The sequence below is a fragment of the Panthera leo genome, chromosome A1 (genome assembly GCF_018350215.1).
Source record: "Panthera leo isolate Ple1 chromosome A1, P.leo_Ple1_pat1.1, whole genome shotgun sequence".
Taxonomy (NCBI): Eukaryota; Metazoa; Chordata; class Mammalia; order Carnivora; family Felidae; genus Panthera; species Panthera leo.
In genome coordinates, this window is record NC_056679.1 from 170,467,009 (window position 1) to 170,488,181 (window position 21,173).

The 21,173-nt window shown below is 40.9% G+C and overlaps 1 protein-coding gene across 1 annotated transcript; it reads left to right on the forward strand.

Moving 5' to 3' along the window:
- Positions 1-6,316: 6,316 nt before the first annotated feature.
- On the forward strand, positions 6,317-11,339 carry LOC122201222 (thymic stromal lymphopoietin). The gene is made up of 5 exons (XM_042907142.1): positions 6,317-6,340; positions 6,525-6,661; positions 7,543-7,587; positions 8,494-8,628; positions 10,566-11,339. The coding sequence occupies exons 1-5, from the start codon at positions 6,337-6,339 to the stop codon at positions 10,680-10,682; spliced, it is 438 nt and encodes a 145-aa protein (XP_042763076.1). The 5' UTR covers positions 6,317-6,336; the 3' UTR covers positions 10,683-11,339.
- The last annotated feature ends 9,834 nt before the right edge of the window (positions 11,340-21,173 follow it).

Genomic DNA, 21,173 nt, shown 5'->3' on the forward strand with positions numbered 1-21,173 from the left:
AAAAAAAAGGAAAGTTGCAGAATTTCTTACAACTCATCTTTTGCACTTAAACTAAGAGCAGGGAAACTTTTTTCCTAAATATTAAAATTTAATTATACAACAATCACCATTTCCTGTGTAAAAGTTACAGAACTAGTATGATGCCACAAGGCAGACACAAAAGGTGATGAAGCTGATGACTTCAAGTGAGGACACACTGGTGACCACTTGTAGCTAACTGTATCAGTCAGGGGGCCCACAGGAAACCAGTGGCACACTCAAACTGGGTAACTGTAGGAGAGTTTAACAAAAGAACTATTTACAAAGTGTGTAAGTAGGGAATCAACAATAGTCATATAATTTATTGTTAAACTGTGCCACTTTTAAGGGTAAAAACAAGTTTTATTAATAAATTATGCCAGGACAATGGGTATAGACCGGGACTGGCCCAGTCAAATTGTAACTATTGCTAGCTATACCTGCAGGCTAGCAAGAATAAGGGGCTATTATTACCCTTAGACCTAAGGACACAAATAAAGGGAATGGTAACCAAAACCTGGAAGTAAGCAAGATGAAAAGGTCAACCAACTAGCAGGAGCTAGGGCCCCCAGGAGAGAAAAGCATACAGTCTAGGAGAAGCCACCATGGAGAGAGTGGGTGAATTAAAATTCCAACTTCACTGTTCTCCTACTCCCTGATTTCTTGCCAAAATCTCCCAGTGGCCGAACCCAACCAGAAGCTGGAGGTCAAGGGAGCCTGTTGATGCAGTTTGTATGGGTCAGCTTCCCTAGAGTACAAAGCAGGGTAGGGAAGGGTGGACAGTATATCTGGAGAAGAAAATAGAAGTTATTCAGTATAGTAAAATTTCTTTGCAAAGGTATTACAATTGGAACTATTTTTCAGCTCTGACCTCTTCTACAACTCTTTTGAAGCATTCTAAGAAAGCTCAACTGCTACCTTTTTCCTGAACAATCTTCTCCCTGTTTATTGCCTTATTAGATTGTAGAAAAAGAGCAGTGTAAGCAAGATCTTTTACCCCCAATTGGCTGAGGGTAAGACTGTTTACAGACGAATGAGCGCAAGCATGAGGTCCTTATACATCTATTTGGCCTCTTTCACTCCCTAATTCAAAAATAGCTGGGAACATTTCTCAGCCATAGACTGGTTAGGTAGGTATCACCAGCTTAGAAATAAAATGAAATGAAATGAAATGAAATGAAATGAAATGAAATGAAATGAAATGAAATGAAATAAAATAAAATAGATATTTTTTGCATTCATCATAGGAAACTCCCTCACTACTTTCTGGTCTAGAAATGTCCCCAAAGGACCTTAGAGGAAGTATGTTATTTGGTAAAACCAATCAGTGGTTCAAACCAACAGCAAGGGTGCTGGAGTACAAACGTGTAATGCAAAATTGATGGGCAAAATGGACATGTGCTGCAGTCATAACAAACCATACACTGGCCAATTCACATTACATAAACGCTTTACCTGACTATGAACAAGGAAGGAGAATATGAAGAAAAAATGTTCACCTCTGCAAAGTGTGGCCCATCTTTTCTGCATGAGTATGTGAGAACCAAGAGGTGGAGTGCTTATGTGACGAGAATCCTGGCAAGTTTATTGTAATCACTTTACTTCCAGGCCCAAAAGAACACCCAGCTACTAGGGAAAGTGCATCTTCACACTTCGTAAAATATCACCATGCAAAGGTTGGTGTCATCATCTTTTCTCACCCCATAGTAGAAGATCTCTCCCCTTTCATCAGTAATAGCCTTTTCATTTTTTAAGTCCAATGAAACTATGCTTTAATAAAATAAAAACTTTTAATTACAAAAATAGCATATCTTTTTCCTGACAACTTGGATCTATGTCTTCAAACACAAACTTAATTTTGCATGAGGACTAGGCTACCGTAACTATTCAGGACAGTTACAAGAAGAGGAGAAAGAAAGTAAATTTACAAGGAGGCAGGGAAAGAATAAGAGAGGAACCTGTGTGGCTCAGTTAAGTGTCCAACTCTTGATCTCGGCTCAAGTCATAATCTCACAGTTTTTGAGTTTAAGCCTTGCATGGGGCTCTGCACCGACTGCTAGGAACCTGCTTGGGACTCCCTCCCTCCTTCTCTGCCCTTACCCGCACTAGCACATGCTTTCTCTCAAAATAAAGAAACATTTTTTAAGGAGAGTAAGAGAATGAAAAAGAAAGAGAACTATTATGAAAAACAATAATGAAAATATTAAGAAAACAAATGAAAGACAGATGTTTCTAGTGAAGGTAAAAGAGCTGTGTTATGGGCCATTTTCTGGCCCAGCTCACGGGTGAGAGTATTGCTTAAGTTCTCTGAGTAATCAGAGTGTCCTAGAAATGATCTCACTTCTGTTTCCCACCAGAAGAAAGACACTATTCCTGACCTAACCTAATATTTCCCTAACTACACAGGTAGACATGTAGATACTGTTCACACCTTCATCATTTGAACAAATTGAAAGAGAAAACAAAAAACAAAAAAAACAAAAAAAAAAACAAGAAACAGAAAGTTATTCAGCATGCCCAGAATTTTCAGAGATCCTCTTACCTGAATGACAGCCCGAGGCAAGCCATAAGTGGATTCCAGCAGGAAGACAGCAAAAAACTAGGGGAAAAAAAACAAAGACAAAGATGTCTCTAGGGAGATTCTTTCAGATGAAATAATTTGCTTCCTAAGAATGATCTCTGAAGAAGGTTAATGTACTCTAATCTATTGAGGTTTTATTGAATATCTATTACACGTAGCGCATAAGACTGACCCCTGTGATGGTTATGATGAGGACCACAGGCATAAAACAACTCTTTCCATTCTTTCCTTTGCAATGGTTAATTGGGAAATCAGAACCACTTTTGAGCTTGTCTTAATTCCTCAGTTCTTTTTTTGTTTTTAATTGAAGTGTAGTTGGCACACAATGTTATATTAGTTTCAGGTGTACAATGTAGTGATTTGACAAGTCTATTCACTATATTATGCTCACAAGTGTAGCTACCATCTGTCACAGTCCAGTGCTAATACCACTGACTATATCCCCTGTGTTGTACCTTTTATTCTCATAACCTATTCATTCCCTAAATGGAAGCTTATACCTCCACTCCTCTTCACCCTTAATTCTCTAGTTCTTAATAATATTTTCTATGGATTCTTGTACCTGATCCTTGCTTCCTTTAATTCCTTGGTTTCTTTCTTTTACCTTAACTATTTCTTACCTCTTGATACCAATACATTTACTGGAAGTCACTGCCAATGTTTTTGGAAAAAGTAAATCAAGTATTATAAAGCATTTCCTTCTTCCAAAGAACTCACAGTTTAATAAAAAGACAAAGTTGAAAAATTGTTGGAATTTTACATCATGAATGGAAGTCATAACACAGAAGCCCAAAACAAGTATTTCTTTTTTTTTTTCAATATATGAAGTTTATTGTCAAATTGGTTTCCACACAACACCCAGTGCTCATCCCAAATGTGCCCTCCTCAATACCCATCACCCACCCTCCCCTCCCTCCCACCCCCCATCAACCCTCAGTTTGTTCTCAGTTTTTAAGAGTCTCTTATGCTTTGGCTCTCTTCCACTCTAACCTCTTTTTTTTTTTTCCTTCCCCTCCCCCATGGGTTTCTGTTAAGTTTCTCAGGATCCATATAAGAGTGAAACCATATGGTATCTGTCTTTCTCTGTATGGCTTATTTCACTTAGCATCACACTCTCCAGTTCCATCCCTGTTGCTACAAAGGGCCATATTTCATTCTTATTGTCACGTAGTACTCCATTGTGTATATAAACCACAATTTCTTTATCCATTCATCAGTTGATGGACATTTAGGCTCTTTCCATAATTTGGCTATTGTTGAGAGTGCTGCTATAAACATTGGGGTACAAGTGCCCCTATGCATCAGTACTCCTGTATCCCTAAAACAAGTATTTCTTAAAGGGGAGGAAGGAGGTCACATGCAGGTAGGAGACCACTTGTGGAGATGTTCGGTGAAATGAGCATTGAATGACAGGAGAAATGTCAACACCTGAGGATGTGAGGCTGAGAAGAAGAGAGCTTAAGGCACATTTGGAGCATATTAACATCAGATACTATTTGGCAGAAGCCTAACAGAATGAAGGAGATAAGGCTGGGAAGAGCTTGGAGCCAAGCAAGGAGGGATGATTGTAAATGTTAAGGCAACCGCTGGGAGTCATACCAAGAGTTTCTGAGCAGAAAAGTGATATGCTCAAAGTGATTTCAGAAGTCACATAATTATAGGCAAGGAAACTGGGGGCCCCACGGATAGGTGTTTAGAAGGCAAAGAGATGACTTCCAGGATGCCTGAGAAGGAGGCACCCTGTCCACATCATCTCCACAAAGACCCACAGAGATACAAAGTTTCAAAAGAAGAAAGGAGGCAACTCAGTCACACTCTAGAAAAATGCAAGTCAAACCTCAGGGAGGGCTGCTTTCTTCTGTCCCCATCCCATCAGCATACCCCAACTCAAGTGAAGAAATCTGTGTTCCTAGCTCCTGCTTGCTGACCAGAAACACCTCTGATGTCACAGCAGATGAATCAAGCTTTGGCATCATCCCACAACACCCTGAAAAGTTGGTGATGGGGGAAGGGGCAGCGAGATTTCTTTCCCAAAATTTGCTGTTTGCTGCTATGACCAAAAAAAAAAAAAAAAAAAAAAAAAAAAAAAAAAAAGACACCTAAATTTGGAGGATTCCAGAAAAGCCCATTTAGAAGTCATCACTGAATCAGCGGCTTTCCATGACTCCTGTTAGCACCACATTCTTTATTCCCAGGCCTTAACCAGTGAACTGGGTCCAGCTGTACTGGTACAGCTGTTGAGCGCCTTCTATGAAAAAAGTTCACTTCTGGCTCAAGTCTCCACCCCACCCCCACCCCTGAGTCTGTGCTTTTCCCGCTTCCCTCGCCACCCCCTGCTGTTCTTCCCAGGCACCGCTCGGCCTGTGACCTTTGCTAGGACTCACGTGGGGCGCCCTGCCTCGTCTGCTTTGGCGGTGATTCCTAGGAACTTCCCAAGGACCAGGGCTTTGCAGGCTCTGACACGCAAGGGGTGGGGGTAAAAGGAGGAAGAGGGGAGCTGGGTGTCTGGAGAGCCCCGGGCGGCGCGAGCCAAGCTTGGGTGGAGTGGGGTTCATCCCCCAGAAGCCCAATGAGTGCCGGCATTCCGTCCCTTCAACCCTTGGTTGGCGTGGCCACAGCCGAGAAGGCGGCGAGGCATCCTCTCGGGAGCTCTCCCCGAATCATTTGGCTGCGCTTAAACTCCCTTTTCCGGATGAAGGAGGGCTTGCAAGTACAAACCCGAGCCCTCCACCCTTGAGGGTGTTCAAGCCCCAGGTGCCCGAAGTTGCTAGGCTGCGCAGGCGTGGGGCTAAGCGCCTAGGACGCACAGGGCGCACGAATCTTGCGCGCCTTCGCGAGAGCCGCGCGTTGGACAGCACCTTCCGCCGGTGCGCACCGCGGCACATCGCGCGACGCAGTTGGGTCCCGCTGGTCGGTGTCGGCGTCTTTACGCTGGCCTTTAGAGTGGGGCTGTGAAGGTGGAGGGGAGTTGGATTCTGTGGTTTCAAGAGTTTTTGACCTATAGAACATGCTCGAGAAGACCGGAGCCCCTGAGGTGCCCCCAGTCACCCAAGAGTAGACGCTTCTTTCCTGAAATTGATAAGGGAGTTTTGAAAAGTAAGTGTTCTGAGTGCGAGCCCCATCAGATCTTTTCCCATTCATGTCAACCTCGAATCGGCTCTGAGCTTAAGGTTCTAGTCACCATTGCACTTCAGTGCCTTCACATGGAAGAGAAGCCTGAAGCTGCACCCACCCTCCAAAGCATCCCATTAAGTAAGCACATGAGTTTCTTTAGTTGCCACAGACGAAAGAAAGTACTAGTTGAAAACGGCCAAAAGAAATACTCAAGAGTGTACAGCATGAGTGAGCATTGGTACCTAGTCCTTAGAGTGGCTGCCGTTTGGGGATATTTTTTTCTAACAAGAAAGGGGCTTGGTCATGGAAATGGCCCTGCAGGAGAAAGATGTAGGTATCTGTTTCTTAAAGCACCCTCTGGCACATATCAAGGGTTTAGGGCAAAGATAAAAGGAGGAAGGTGAGGGAAATTCCTGATGGTTTTTTACCAATGTGAAAATTCCATAGATTTGGCTGGTTCTATTTTTTCTTTCATGTAACCATTCAGAATTCTATGAAGGAAGAGAATGACATCAAGGAAAATCATTGGTCTAGGAGAAAAGAGCCCGTAGGCGTTTAGGTGTTATATATGTGGAGCCAGAAAGCTCTGGAGCATCAGGGAGACTCCAACTTAAGGCAACAGCATGGGTGAATATGGGCTTCATGTGCACTGGGAATGAGAGACAAAGACTGGTGCCTGGGCATGTGCCCCTAAGGCAGGCCTTGCAGATCTAGAGGCAATTCAGTGTGGGTGGAAAGACTTTAGTGTGAAACAGGGGTGGGATTGAGTTTCCAAGTATATTGCCTGATGCCTTATTATTTGTTCTGTCAGTTTTTTTCAGGAAGATCTTCATCTTACAACTGGTAGGGCTGGTGCTAACCTACAATTTCACTGACTGTGACTTTGAGAAGATTAGAAAGAAGTATCAGGAAGTCATTTATCAAGCCCTGAATAAATACATGAATGGGGTAAGTGAAGAAACATTAAAAATATTTTTTTCATCAAAAGAATAGGCATACACACATGCAAACTACAATTTAATTTTTAAGGAAAGAAACATGATTTGGAAAAAAATCATGGCCCAGCATTTTGTCAGACTTTCTTACAAGTGATACTTAAATATACTAGCCTCTACCTAGAAATTGGCACACATTAAGTGTGCAGATGCTGATGAGGAGCAGATATTGATGGATAATATATATCTATCAAGGTGTCTATCCTCTGCTGAAGTGCTGCTCTACCAGTGCAGTAAGAAACAAAACTGGGTAAGGGCTTGAGAGAGAAAGGGGAGTAAAAAATAGGGACTTCTTGTGAGCTAAGCCCTAACCAGAGAGGACAGCCCTGGGAAAAGGTGCACTGCAGGTCTTTCTAGTGTTCTAGAAGCCTTAGAATGCCATTATGGGATAAGGTGTGCTTTAGGATTTTAATATACAGTAGTAAAATTATTTTCCTGATTATTCTTATTTCTGGATAGAGTATGCAGGTGTGAAATGCATGAATGGTTACAAGGCTGATGTGGGCTTTCGAAAGATGGCATTATTGCTCACTTGTGTAGTTTTATGTACAAGTGTGCCCAGTTTGGTGCCGGGGGCGGGTCTCTCTCTAGGACCAGGATCCTTTAATATCCGGTTTCAAACACTAGCAGGTACTATCTGAATTCCAAGTGTTTCACTACCTTGTCAATGGTAAGAACAGCTAGATGCGCAGGAAGCAAGTGCCTAAGTGGAAACTGCTTTCAGAGCATCTTTAAAACCTGGAAGCAATGGGGGCGTGGGGGGGGGGGGGATGATTTCCCTTGTGAACTAAGGCTTTACTTATTGTCTTCTTTTTTTCTTCTTCTTTCTTCCAGGTCAAGAGCACCGAATTCAACAACTACATCTACTGTGAAGACCCGGTGAGTGGGTGCTCTGCACTGCTGGCTTTCTCCAGAGACACACCTGGCATTCCTGAGAGAGGGTAACCTGCGGCGCGTAGAACCGCAGGCGGTGGTGGCTGGGCTCCCAGGCGACGCTGACCGAGTAGGGACGCCTGGGCTGCCAGAAACCTCCGGGCCAGTGCCCTGCTTGGGACGCTACTTCTGTTCCAGTTTAGGGAGAGGAAGTCTCTCCTGGGAGCCAGTGGGATTCCGGGAGAGTCCCCTCTCCCCCAACCCAGGCCCCCGGCAGGAAAAGCAAGTCTGGAATAGTGACCAGGCAACGACGTCAGGGGCACCTCTCCCAGGGTGCAGAGCCTCTGCGGGGCGCGCCCCGCCTCTCGGCCGCATTCTGGGCGGCGAGACTGGGGCGGAGCCAGCACCGGCGCGCGTCCTTTCTCCTCCAGCGCGGCTGGCACGCTCGCCAACGCCCCTAGTTCCTACTCCGTACTTGGGTTCTCTCTCTCTCTCTCTCTCTCTCTCTCTCTCTCTCTCTCTCTCCCTCTCTCCTCTCTCCCTCTCTCTCCCTCCCTCTCTCCCTCCCCCCTCCCCCCTCCCCCCTCTCTCGCCGCCTCTGTCTCCCTTTCTCCCTCCCTCTCTCCCCCCTCCCTCCCTCTCTCCCCCCTCCCTCCCTCTCTCTCTCTCTCTCTCTCTCTCTCTCTCTCTCTCTCTCTCTCTCTCTCTCTCTTCTTCCGCCGAGATCTCTTCCTCCCCCTCGAAACGCGTCTGTGGTGTCTCCCGATCCCCTCCCCCACCTCCCCCCCCCCCCCCGAATCTTCACTCGTTTCTTATCGACTCTCTTTTTTTGTCTCTTTCCGTTGTTTGTTTTTCCTGGCGTTTTCCCCGGCGTTTCCCCCGTTTCTCGTAAACCTTGCCGCCCGTGAGCAGCCAGATTGCCTCGCTAAAATCGACCTCATTACCTTCTATCCCACCCACGGCTGCACGACACTGGCCAAGGAAATCTTTGCGATAAGAACTAACGCTACGCTCACTCTCCAGTGCCCAGGCTACTCAGGAACGCAGGTAAGCTTTCTAAAGCCTTGGAATTAACCTTGAAGTGGCACTCTGTTGCAGAAGTCATTACGATTTTTATTCAGGTCCTATCTCCTGAAGAGCAAAGGAGCCTGTAACAGCTGTGGACTCAGTACACACAGGGTCCCCAAACCCATCTATTTCTAGGGTTCTGATTCTTTTGGCCCAATTATAGTTCTAAACCTTAGGCAGTGTTTCAGGATATGATCAGTGAGCCTGTATCCTGGTTGCCCGAACATGGGAGAGTAATTATCCAAAATGCCAATTCCCAGGGACCCAACCTAGACCTTAAAAATCACAATCCCTGTGCATTGACTCCTTATGAGATTCTTATCCTAAATTGGAGCAGCATTGTTTGGGCTTCGCACTAAATAATGTGTGTTTCTTTCATAAAATTTTAAATTATACATTAAATCTCTACCCCACATTTGCTTAATTGCTTATATAGCTCTCTTTACATAGTGGATTTTTGCATATGCAGTTACGTGCATTTGAATGGATGTGTAACTTTAAATAGAAACAGTAGTGCAGAGTTAGGAGCAGGAAGTCTGGAAGACAACCTTTCCTGACTTTGGATCCTAGCCCCAAAACTTCTATTTTGACATAACTTCTAGCCTCTCTGTGGTCAGTTTCATGTGCAAAATGAGAGTCACATTAGCGAGTCCCATATAGAGTGTTTATGAGGATTAAATGAGTCAATAGATGTGAAAGTACTTAGGAGTGCCTGGCAAATGACAAGTATTCAATAAATATTGACGTTTTTATGAAGTATTTATAGAGTATTCAATAAATAATGCAAGTAAAGCAGGGCATTTATCTTCCTGATGACAAATTTAAAAAAGACAAAAGAGAGACAAGTACAGATATGTATGATTGCTGTGAACTTTCTCAGTCTGCACACTGTGTGGCCAAGGCCGTCACATTTTTAGGGATTAAAGATTGAGCCATATGGTCCATCCATATGGACATCCATAGAGTTGAATGCTCAACACCACACAGCCATGTGAAAAACCTGTTTGGCTCTATGCCTTCCGACAAGGAGACGCTGGCAAATCTACAGATAGCCACAGTGACATTCATCCATATAAGAAGAGCATAGAAGACAGTCTAGATCAAGTTCTAGACAGCATGCAAGAAAGAGAAAGTCTGAGTAATTTATTTCAGCCCCCTCCCAAGCCCAAAGGGAGAGGCTAAGACCAATATTTTAGATTCAGTAGATTTTAGAGTAAGATTTTTGCTTAGTAACCTGATGAATTTTATTTATCTGAATATTGCATGTCTAGAAGGCCTAGTCTGTCACTATTCAAGAGTAATTCAGGTGAAAGAATACACAGAAAGATTATCACAATCTTTTTTTTTTTTTTAAGTTTAGATTCCTTTTTAGTCTGTGGCACACTTCGGTGGCAGGAGGGACAGAAAGCAGCAGCACTTTGGGTCCAAATAAGAGGTTTACTGAATTACATCTATAAAGAGGCATAAGCTCTGTTCTTGAAGAATGTATGGTCTTGTCAGGGACATCATGAAACCACCAACTTAATCATTTATTTAGTCATGCAATAAATATTCAGCGTTTCCTACGTAAAAGACATTGTTGTCAGCACCACGGGGAATACCCATGATGCAATAATAAAACTGGCATGTGAGAGACAAGTTAAATGAAATACACTCTGAAGCACTAGAAGAGTTTCCAAAAGAAAAGTTTGAGCAATGAGCAGAGAGCTTGTAAAGGAGGTGGTGCTTGGCGTTGAAGCAAGAGTAGGTGGGTGGAGAGGAGGGAGGGCATTCCTCTAGGAGAAAACACATAGGAGCACATGTAAGCAGGTGTTTGGGGGACACACTGAGAGATGGATTTGCATAAAGAAGACCCTGCCACTCAGTGGTTGTTAAAGATTGTGACAGTCTTGACGATTGATTCTCGTATTCCACAGATAAATAATACCCAGGCAAAGAAGAAAAGAAAGAAAAGACAAGTTACAACAAATAAATGCCGGAAACAAGTCTCACACTTAATGGAATTGTGGCGTCGATTCAGTCGCATTTCATAGAAACAAAATACACCTTCCTTCAGGCTGTATTTCACCCCAACAAAATAAATCATCTTTATTAAGTAGATGTAATGTTAACTCTAACTGTGACACTTAAAAGATCACCAGTAGTTATTTTTTTAATTACAGAAGGGTTTCTTGTTTTTGTAAGCTTTTATTGTGTGATGTGGTTTTATAATGCAGGGGAAACACTACCCCTCAAATGTAGGGGGAAACTGCCGTAGCAGTGATGCCTGGGCCACTGGCCCTGTGCGGTAATTCTCTGCTGGAACTACATAAGCCTTACTTCAAGGGGAGAATCTAAACATGTAGCAGAAGGAAAAAGAGAAGGCTGAGAAAGGAAAAGGTTGAACTCAAGAGCATGTAAACCTCTGTTTAAAAGGCAGATGTTTCGTCTATGTATACTGATACTTACTGTGTTCTCATGCTAAAAATGTACAAAAGAAAATAAAAGCAAAACGTGTGCACAAAAAGTTGTACACATAATGAAGCAATCTGAAAGAATGTCCAAGTAAAATATTGTGCAAGTATTATACATCAAGTTTTAAAAATTATCTGACAAGAGTGACGTATATGCAACCAGGTCCTGAATTGCCTTTATTAAAGCTAAAATATATATTTTTTTAAATTTATGGAATATATTTTTTATTTATTTGTAAGCACTTTTTAAAATGTACATATTGCTTTGTAATTGACACAATATATTTCTTAATAAAACAATTCTCAAATTAGCTTATGAATGGTCTTTTTAATGTGGTTAGTAGACTGAGGTGCATCACTTTTCTTCAGTTTTTTTTTTTAACTCTAGCCTTAATTTTTTAATTAATTAAAAATTTGTTTTTTTATCAGTATAACTGACATATTCATTTCAGATGTACAACATAATGCTTTGGTATTTGTATATATTGCAAAATGATCATCACAATAAGTCTGGTCAGTATCTATCAACATACATAGTTATAGATTTTTTGTGTGTGTGATGAAAACTTCAAAGATCTTCATTTCTTTAGTTCATTATGTCCCCTCATTCTTGGAGCCCACTGGCTATGCCCCCTCTTGCTTTGTAGCTTGGCCCTACCTATGGAGAGAATATTTGGGGATAGGTGGCTTCAGGATGCATTCCGATTATCTTTTTCTCAAGCTATGTCTCTAGTCCTTCTTTCCCCTGTTGAATTTCCCCCACACCTGGAAGACAGTGGAGAAAAAGGTAAACAATGTCAAATCATCCATTTTCCTATTCTTGAATGCCTGCTGACAGGTAAAGCCACAGGCACTCTGTCACTCACCTCCCAGTTAGATTGTTCTGAACACCAGTGGGAGGGGCGACCCTAGCCATAGAGTCCAGGCCAAAATAGGGCAGATAGAAACACATGGATGTTTCCTTGAGTAGAAACTTTCCCCTGACCACTGCTCTGAGGACTGGTGCTCACAGGAGAAGCTCAAGGTCCCTAAATCCAACTTAGCTGCCAACAGGTAAGAGGAAGTTTACATTATGTACCCCAAAAACATTTATGGAGCACCTACTGTATGCCATCCCTTCAGCTAAGTACTAGGGATAGAAAAGTAAATGAAACACAGCTTTTACCCAAAGAAACTCAGAGTGTCGCTGAATACGCAATTTCCTTTGCCCTGAGGGAGTTTCCTTTGCTGTCTTTCTAAAATAAAGCCCTCTAAAGAAAGAGACCCAGCCCAGGGACCTAAATGCCATCATAAGACAAATTTCTGTGGGTATAGCCTGGGCTAGTACTCAAATTTTCTATGCAAAAGGTGGGGAAAGAAATGACCATTTAAACCTATTAACTCCATTTTTCTAGGGATCTAGGGATTAACTGGCGAGATTTCACCCCACTGTGAAAAGAAATATGCTTACAAATTTTCTCAAGGTTATTGCCAATTTCCCTATAAGCAGGGAGGAATGAAGAATTGAAGATAGAAGAGGCAGCTCAACGTGTTGATCGAATGCAGTTTCTTTGAGTTTTCTGCTTTATCTTTAAAAATGTGTGTAATTTATATATTTCATTTTTCTATGCACCCCAAGGGTGTTTTAATATAAAAATAATCATTTTAATTACTAACTATCCACTAAAAGTACAAGTAGATGCACCATATTAATGTAGTAAGAACTTTTCCAAATGTTGTAAAGGAAATGTGGATTATATATTTCTACTTTTTGAGATGAACTGAGGTTTTCTGGTGGACTCATATGTTGTCATTTTTTTCAATGTTTATTTTTGAGAGAGAGAGAGAGGGTGCTAGTGGAGGAGGGATGGGGGGGGGACAGAAGATCTGAAGTGGGCTCTGAGCTGACAGCAGTATGCCAGATGTGGGGCTCCAAGGATGAGGGGACATAATGAACTGAAGAGATGAAGATCTTTGAAGTTTTCATCACAAGAAAAAAAATCTGTAACTATGTATGTCGACACATACTAACCAGACTTATTGTGATCATAACTTGAGTCTAAGATGCTCAACTGACTGAGCTGCCCAGGCGACCCTCGTATGTAGTTAGTTTTATAAATGTTCCATGGTCAGTGGAAGGAAAGCTGCAAATTCTGGTTTAAGCATATATCAACTAGGGCTCCTGTGTTAATTATGCTATTTACATCATCTATAACCTCATCTTGTGACATGTAGACAAAAGCATGCAGCAACAATTGTAATTGGCAGTTATCGTACGATCGTCTCTGAGCTGAAGCTGTGAATGGCAAATAAGATGGAAATGGCCTGAGGTTTTAAGTGCACAACCGAATGGATGGATCAACCAAAAGCGAAGTCGGCCCCACTTCTTTATTTTTCTTTGTGTGAGCTACTTGAGTAAAGGTTTTGTTTTGGCTTTGATTTTGGTTTTGGTTTTGAGTCTTCATGGTTGTTACTTATTGCTGAAAGCAGCAATTTTTCTGAGGGCCAAAAAGAGATAAGATTTGATTTAAGGAGTAATTTGAAGTGGGGCAGGGGGTAGGGGGTGTTGAGCAAGATGAAGTCAGGCCTTAATAACATGGGGAACAAAGCCTAAGTTGTGACCTTAGTTGGGGGCGGGAACCAGGTCCCGTGTACAAGAGTGCCACTCTTTAACATATTTCATATTCCTTCCTCTAACCAAGTCTCTTCTTGCCTTAAAGATTATAGCTAAGATGCTACTTTTCTAGAATGTGCTTTTATGACCCTGTTCCCTCCCTTTCTACTCTCCCTTGCACTATTTATGCTTCTTATGGGGAGGGAGATGGTAAGAGATTTCAAATTGTGTTGAGGATGAATTTAGACTGTGTTTGGAGGAGATATCTTGGATATGAAAATTTGTGGAATCATTTAGGGTAAATAGATCACATGGATGTGGAAGCTGAGGAAGACCTAGTGAAATCTTATGAGTATTGCTCATGCTTTATCCTGGTATAATAACTAACACTTGGTGGATTCTCAGTAAAATACTGAGTAAATTAAATGAATTAAACTGAAATCAAAAGTTAAATACCTGTTTCCCAAGAATAAACTGTTCCTTAAAGGCCAGCATGAGTCAGAAATGGAAATGTCAGCAGCAACTATCTTCTGGTGTCTACCACCTGCTTTCTGCCCCCCCCCCCACCCCATTACTTCTGTAGGTATCTAAAAGGCAAAAATATTATCATATTCCAAAATTAATCAATGTTGTTACAGTCTGCCACTAATCTCCACAGGCTTCTTTCTTAACAACTCTCCTCTGCCTATTCCTTCCCTCCCCCCAAATGCAAAATAAAGCATTCAAGCATCAAATATTCACTAAGCCTCTATATTGTGTCATCTCTGGGCACATGGCTGAGAACATAGATAATATGAAAATCTTAAAATCATACCAAAGGATATTTATCATTTGTGAACCTTGTGTCCCTCACCTTCTCAAGAACAGCTTTAATACTTCTATAAAGAAAAACATACTACATTTAAAAAAAAAAAAACACCAGTTTTATATGCTACCTTTCACACACTTCTTCAGAAATGTCTTCAGTTCTCACTCATGTTGCAGATAAGCTCCAGGTTTTACCCACACATCTTCTCATTCTAGGATTTAGGCTGAAAAAGCAACCCCCATGTGGGACATGCTTTCTTCTTGTGACAGAGGAAAAGAGCAGAAACATGCAATCACTCTTCACACTTCTTCTGGGACATGGTGTACATCACATATGCTTATGTGCAATGAACAAAACAAGTCAAATGCTCCCTATCCTGCTACAAAGGATTTGCTATAAGGCCCAGGCAAAGGGCAGGGATAAATCTTATAGGGAGGGTGCAAAATATAGGGAATCCTCAAATAATATATACTACTCATACTCTGGGAGGGGATATGACTGATTTAGGAAAGAAAAAACATTTCATATTTTTAGCATTTTATATGTAGATTTTTTTCATGAAGCAAATGTTTATTGAGTAACTCTTATGTTCTAGGCACTGTTCTGGGTGCTCGTTGTGTATCAATGAATAACACAAAGAAAAAAACTAACCTCTACTTTCATTGAACTTATCCATTATTAAAATAAAATAAATCTATTAGATAAGTTCATAGTATAGTAAGCAGCTCTTCTCTCTTTTTGAATTTGAATAAATATTTACAGATAGTTAGCATCTTGATCACTGTCAAAGCACATCTCAAACATGGCTAGAAATGTGCACTGCTATTGTGATATCCAGAGTAAAAATGAAAGTTCAAGTAAGTACAACATGTCAAGAACTGGTAACAAACTACCATTCTGCTAGCATCTGCTCTTTAATTATCCCAAGTGTTCAAGACTATTTGTGCCAAGTACTATAAATCAAGATTTCCTTGTTCAGGAATGTACAAGTCAGATGTTCTAAGTTAGCGGGCCAGTTATTCTCAACAATTCAAACCAGGAGCACTAATTAAAGAGGAAACCCTGGACTAGAGAAGTTAAGTGATGTGGGTCAAATGGTAGAAAAAGGCAACACCTAGTTCAGTACTCTGTTACACTACACTGCCTTTCTCCTTTGATTCAGATGTCCATCTTCTTATAGCCACATCTGTGTTTCTGAAGATCTGTATAGCTCGGGACAAGGCAAAGTCAGTCTGTAGAGTTATCCCTGGCTTCCCTTGTAAAGAATCACTATCATATCAACACCACTGGCACACACTTGGGCCACAATGCTATGCTAGTATAACATATATCTCCGTTAAGCACGTCTACTTCAACTGATTATTAGTGCCAGCGAGTGAAACCTAACATTGCAAGTGAAATTTGGGGTTATGAATAATTTTGCTTTGTAGGTAATGATGTTTGTTGGTACTGTGAGTCAGAATTCAACACCACCTTGGCAAAATAAAATAGTATACTGTTCCCAACTGGTTGGTATGAAAAAGAATGTCTATTGCAAAAGCATTTTTCAGTTTTCCATAAGTAGTTTAATATAACATTTTTTATTAGAAAGAGAAAAGAGAAATCATATTCAACTTTTTCTCTGTTTCAGCAAGTTAAACTGAGCTCTATAGATCATCTCTGTTCTGTTAATGCTAACTTATGTAACATCAGAGTCTAGCCTTAAAATGCAATAATACAGAATGCTTTTTATATTATCAAAAGGAAGCTTAGATGAAGATAAAGAAGCGTTCTCACCCCTACACCCACAGAAGAGGAGAGATCATTCTTTGTCATTTACTATTTCAAAGAATCTGATTTGATTAAACATCATATCATAAATTTTCACAAGAATAATCTGGTTTTCCTGTGAAATATATGGGCTTATGTAAATAATCACAAATTTTATCAATTCTTTTTTCCTCTGTTACTAAAAATCTGGTTTGGGAAGTGGTTTTGGGTTGGAAAGCTCTTGTAAGACTGAAAATTTTAGAAATTATTGTCAATTCTATAACCTATAATTCTGATTGGTGCCATTTTCAAAAAAGTCAGGGAGGGGATACAGAGAGGGTAGATACAAGGAAGGAAAATTTAAAAATGTGCATTACAGTTTTCCTTAGAACAAGATATTGACAGTTTAGTGATATTTTTAATTAATATTGCTATGAAAGTATTATAGTTTGTCATTTTAGTTCAAAACTATAAGAGTTTTAATTTCCTGAGAGAGATAATATGAAAAGATAGAACAAAAAACTCTCCTAAGATCTCATTCCATAAAAAAAAGAGTCCTACTTCCATTTTTACCTATTATGAATGGCATCTCTAAGTCGGATATTTTTTAGGCTCTCCAGTTGGTGATATCACATAACACAAAAGGAAAAATTCTTATTTATGCTTGAAGGCTGTTGCTGTGGCTGGTGGTGGAGACCACCTCCCTCTAAAGATGTTGAAAACACTGAAAAGTTGTTTTCCCACTCTCTGTCACCACTAAAACATGAACATACAATGCAGCCTTGGTCAACAGGACCTGAGGTAAGTCTGCTGCAGGAATTCTGGAAAAGATTTTCTTTTCTTACTCTTCATAACTTGACATTTTGTTTCTACATATTATTTTTAGAATAGCTGCATTCAACTGTTAAAACAAAACAAAAACCTAGACAGACTTTTCCCAGAAGCCTCTCTCTAAAATCTCATTGGCCAGAATTAGGTCTCAAGTCTTTCCCTAAGCCAATTTCTGGCAATAAAAATATTAATTTCCACAATTAGCTTAGATTAGTTAATGTTCACTCACTGGAGCTGGGGAGGGGGTTAGCCTCTATTGAACCATTACACCACCTGCTATGGGAACATAATGGACATTCTGTTAATTGAGAATGAAAAGAAAGTATTTATCTGTCACAGAAAACAAGCACTAAGTGAAGTGACACTGAAGAGTTCAGAGAAAGGAGAACTTGTGGGGTAAAAAACTCAGAAAAGACTTTTGCAGAGGCAGTAGAACTTGAACTGGGTTTGGAATAAAAGGGAACTGTTATCCAGAAGGAAGGTATGGGGATGCTGTGCAGAGAAAAGAGCTTAAGCAATGGAATAACTGTTGTTACAAGACATTTAATGTGTTCAAGTTACTGTTGCTGTGTTATAAGCCACTCCAAAACAAATACTGTATTATGTTATTGATTCTGTGGTTCAGAAATTTGGAAAGAGTACAGCAGAGATGGAATGTCAGTTGAGAGAACTGAAATCTGGGAGTGACTCAACACCTATGGGCTGAAATATTCTAGAGGTATCTGTAGTCTCATGCCTGGTGGTTAATGCTGGCTGTGAGCTTAGACTACAGATGGGTTATGGGTTGTAATACTTATACACGGCCTCTCCACATGGCTGTCTCTCCATATGAACTAGTTTGGGCTTTCTCTGCATGGAGGCTAACTGCAAAAGTGGGTATTGCAAGACAGGTGGGAATGCACAGGATTTTGTCTTGAAAGTCACATGCTCACCATACTTTATTATTTGAAGAAGTCAAAAAGACCCACCCAGGCTCAAGGGGAAGAAAAAAATCCCAAGACTGGATAGTAATAATGTCAAGATCACATTGTATTAAGAGCATGAGGAAGGGGTGCATGGGTGGCTCAGTCAGTTAAGCAGCCGGCTTTGGCTCAGGCCATGATCTTGTGGTTTGTGGGTTTGGGCCTTGCATCAGGCTCTGCACTGCAGAGTCTGCTTGGGATTCTCTCTCTCTCTCTCTCTCTCTCTCTCTCTCTCCCTCCCTCTCTCTGCCCCTCCCCACTTGTGATCTCTCTCTCAAAATAAATAAACTTTTTAAAAAAAGAGCATAAGGAATAGGCAATATTGTTGTGATCATTTTTGGAAACTCAATCTGCTACAGAATGAAACTTCTTCTAAAGTCTCAAAGCTGAGAACAGGAGGTTCTTTGTCTTCCTGTGTCTAAGGAAACCTTGCAAGTCATTCATTTAGGACTTGCTTAAGAGGGGGCCAAACTGATCTGGTGACTGTAACCAGATCACAAACAAAGTAAGAGAATGCCAGATAGTAATTAGAGGATTCATTGAAGAGAATTTGTAGATGTAGAGAGAGTTGTTGTTTTTCCACCAGTCCTCACCAAGAAGAGGGGAACTGAGTTGTCCAACACCTGCAATTCTAAAGCTAAATGATGAGCCCCCCCCCCCCCTTACAGAGATTAGGAGTATGTACAAGCAAGTCAGATGGATGATTTACTCCCAGCCTACTGAGTGGCAGAATTTTGTAGGCTCAAACCAAGTCCACCTAAATGAAATGCAAGATGGTACTTGGAAGATCCTCAAATGTGTCTTTGAAGATGAGTCATAGTCATTTTTATGAGAGTGCCTAAAAACAAGGTTTACCTCTCACTGGGAGAACTCTTAAGGGGAGGAGACTGGTCAGAATAGACTCTGCAATGACTAGGATCTTGAGAGAGATCAAGAGTTGGTCAAGATGTATGACAGAGAGGGCATTTGACAGTCAAGAGACTAGTACAAAGCGTACCTTTGAAATACAATGTTTTCTTACATTTTCCTCTTCCTGACCCAAAAGGAGCAGAGTCAAGGTGGCAGGGGCAAGAAGAGTAAAAGAAGAGGTTAGTAGGAGCAGGTCCGGTGCCTGTCTTTTCTAAAGCATGGTTCTCTAGTTTTTCCTTTAGTTCTATATGCATTCTCAGCTCCTATCCCCACCCCATTGACTAGGCAGAATCATTTTGTTTTAAAGTTTGCTGCTTTCTCTGTGCTTCTGACCCAAATATTTTTTTGAGAGAGAGAGAGAAACAGACAGAGTGAGAGAGCAGGGGAGGGGCAGAGAGAGAGGGAGACACAGAATCTGAAGCAGGCTCCAGGCTCTAAGCTGTCAACACAGAGCCTGATGCGGGGCTCGAGCTCATGAACTGTGAGATCATGACCTGAGCTGAGGTTGGATGCTTAACCAACAAAGCCACCCAGGCCCCTCTGACCCAAATATTTCTAACTAATACAGATACAAAGAGTATTAAGAGATTGAGGAGGATATACAAGGGCAAAACAAGAGAGTTTTCTTAGGAAAATCAGTTTCTTATTTTTGAAATATTTGGATATACCTCTCCTATATCATGACATTTCAGTCAAGGTATCAGCACAGCTGCTGTCATCTGAAGGCTGCAGGCTTGGCTGGGACTGAAGAATCTGGTTTCAAGGTGCTTCTACTCTCACATACGTGAAGTAGTTTTGGTGGTTAGCAAGAGGCTCTCAATTCCTTGCCATGTGAAATGCTCTATGGGACTGCTTGAGTATCCTCCCAACATGGCAGTTGACTTCCTACAGAGCAAGTGACCCAAAAAGGAGCAAGTCAAAATCTTCAACATCTTTTATGACCTTGCCTGGCTACTCAAGTCAACACTATTTAGCGCGAGAGGGAACTTTACAAGGGCATGAATACCAGGAGGTAAAAATCATTGAGGGCCATCTTGGAGGTTGGTGATCACATCACATGAAGTCACTGACTTCATGGCCTTTTTATTACAAAAACTACACAGAAACAGCCATATTTAAACTTTTTTAAAAAGTTAGAAATGACAACATGACACAGCTGTATGTTTAATTTACCTGAATCTTGTGAAGCCCCAGTGTGTTGAATCAAATTGAAAACCATCATTTGTCAATGCTCTACTACATTTCCATTTTCTTTTATTCTTTGTGACTAGTATCCTTATGGGCATCTCTAAGCAAAAAGAGTAATAGCTAGTTCCTTTTCTCCCACCACACATTCACACACTTTGCTGGCAGCTGAATAGGAAGCAACTCAGGGAGGCAACTTGTGGGGAGAAATAAACTTTGGCCAACGGTTAAACTGGAAAACTCACAATCAGCCACTAACATCCCCCTTAAAAAACCACAGCACAACAGCTGGCATGTGTATCTACTGCTACTATACTACTAAATCTTCAATGATGGCTCTAATATTTTAAACTTTTGCCTTACTGTCCAGATGGAGGTTAAAGAACATAAATCTGATTGTCAGAGCTAAATTCAAATTGCTGACTACTATTAATTAAGTGACCCTTGGTAAATTAGGTAATCTCTGGGAATTTCAGGTTCCTTATCTAATGTGAATCCACACCCATTCTGTGACTGAAAGTTTGGTCTTGAAAGTGTGACTGCTGGATGCATATTTTCCTATCATCCAGCTGCCCTTCAGTGACACCCCCCCCCCAGCTTCTTCTCCTTTTCTAAACCTAGCGCTAGTCTGGATTTGGATGCTAAAAAATCTCAGAACTTTGTACAAATCACTTAACCCCAATGAACCCGTTTACTCATTTAGAAAACAGTAATACAATATTTGTCCTAAATTCACAGCTTTAATTTGAAGATTATATTAAATAATGGGTGCCAAGGGCTTGTGAACTGTAAAGCCTGAAGACGTTTTTCAATTTTCTTCTCAAACTGTCAATACATGCAGACATCTTAACTTTATTATAAAAGCAACATCTGCATTGCACACAATTTACAAAACTCTTAAAAATGCGTATCTAGTAGTTAAAATCATTTGTACACATTTCCATCAGTCAGATTTAAAGTAACACATCAATATTACAATTTTTTTACTGTAAACAAACTCAGTAAAAAACAAACAAAAAAATCTTTGTATTATG

Excerpts from the sequence above, each read along its gene's own strand:
- LOC122201222 (XM_042907142.1), top strand. Across the intron at positions 6,662-7,542 it reads TGAATAAATACATGAATGGG|GTCAAGAGCACCGAATTCAA; the intron begins GTAAGTGAAGAA and ends TCTTTCTTCCAG. Across the intron at positions 7,588-8,493 it reads ACATCTACTGTGAAGACCCG|CCAGATTGCCTCGCTAAAAT; the intron begins GTGAGTGGGTGC and ends GCCCGTGAGCAG.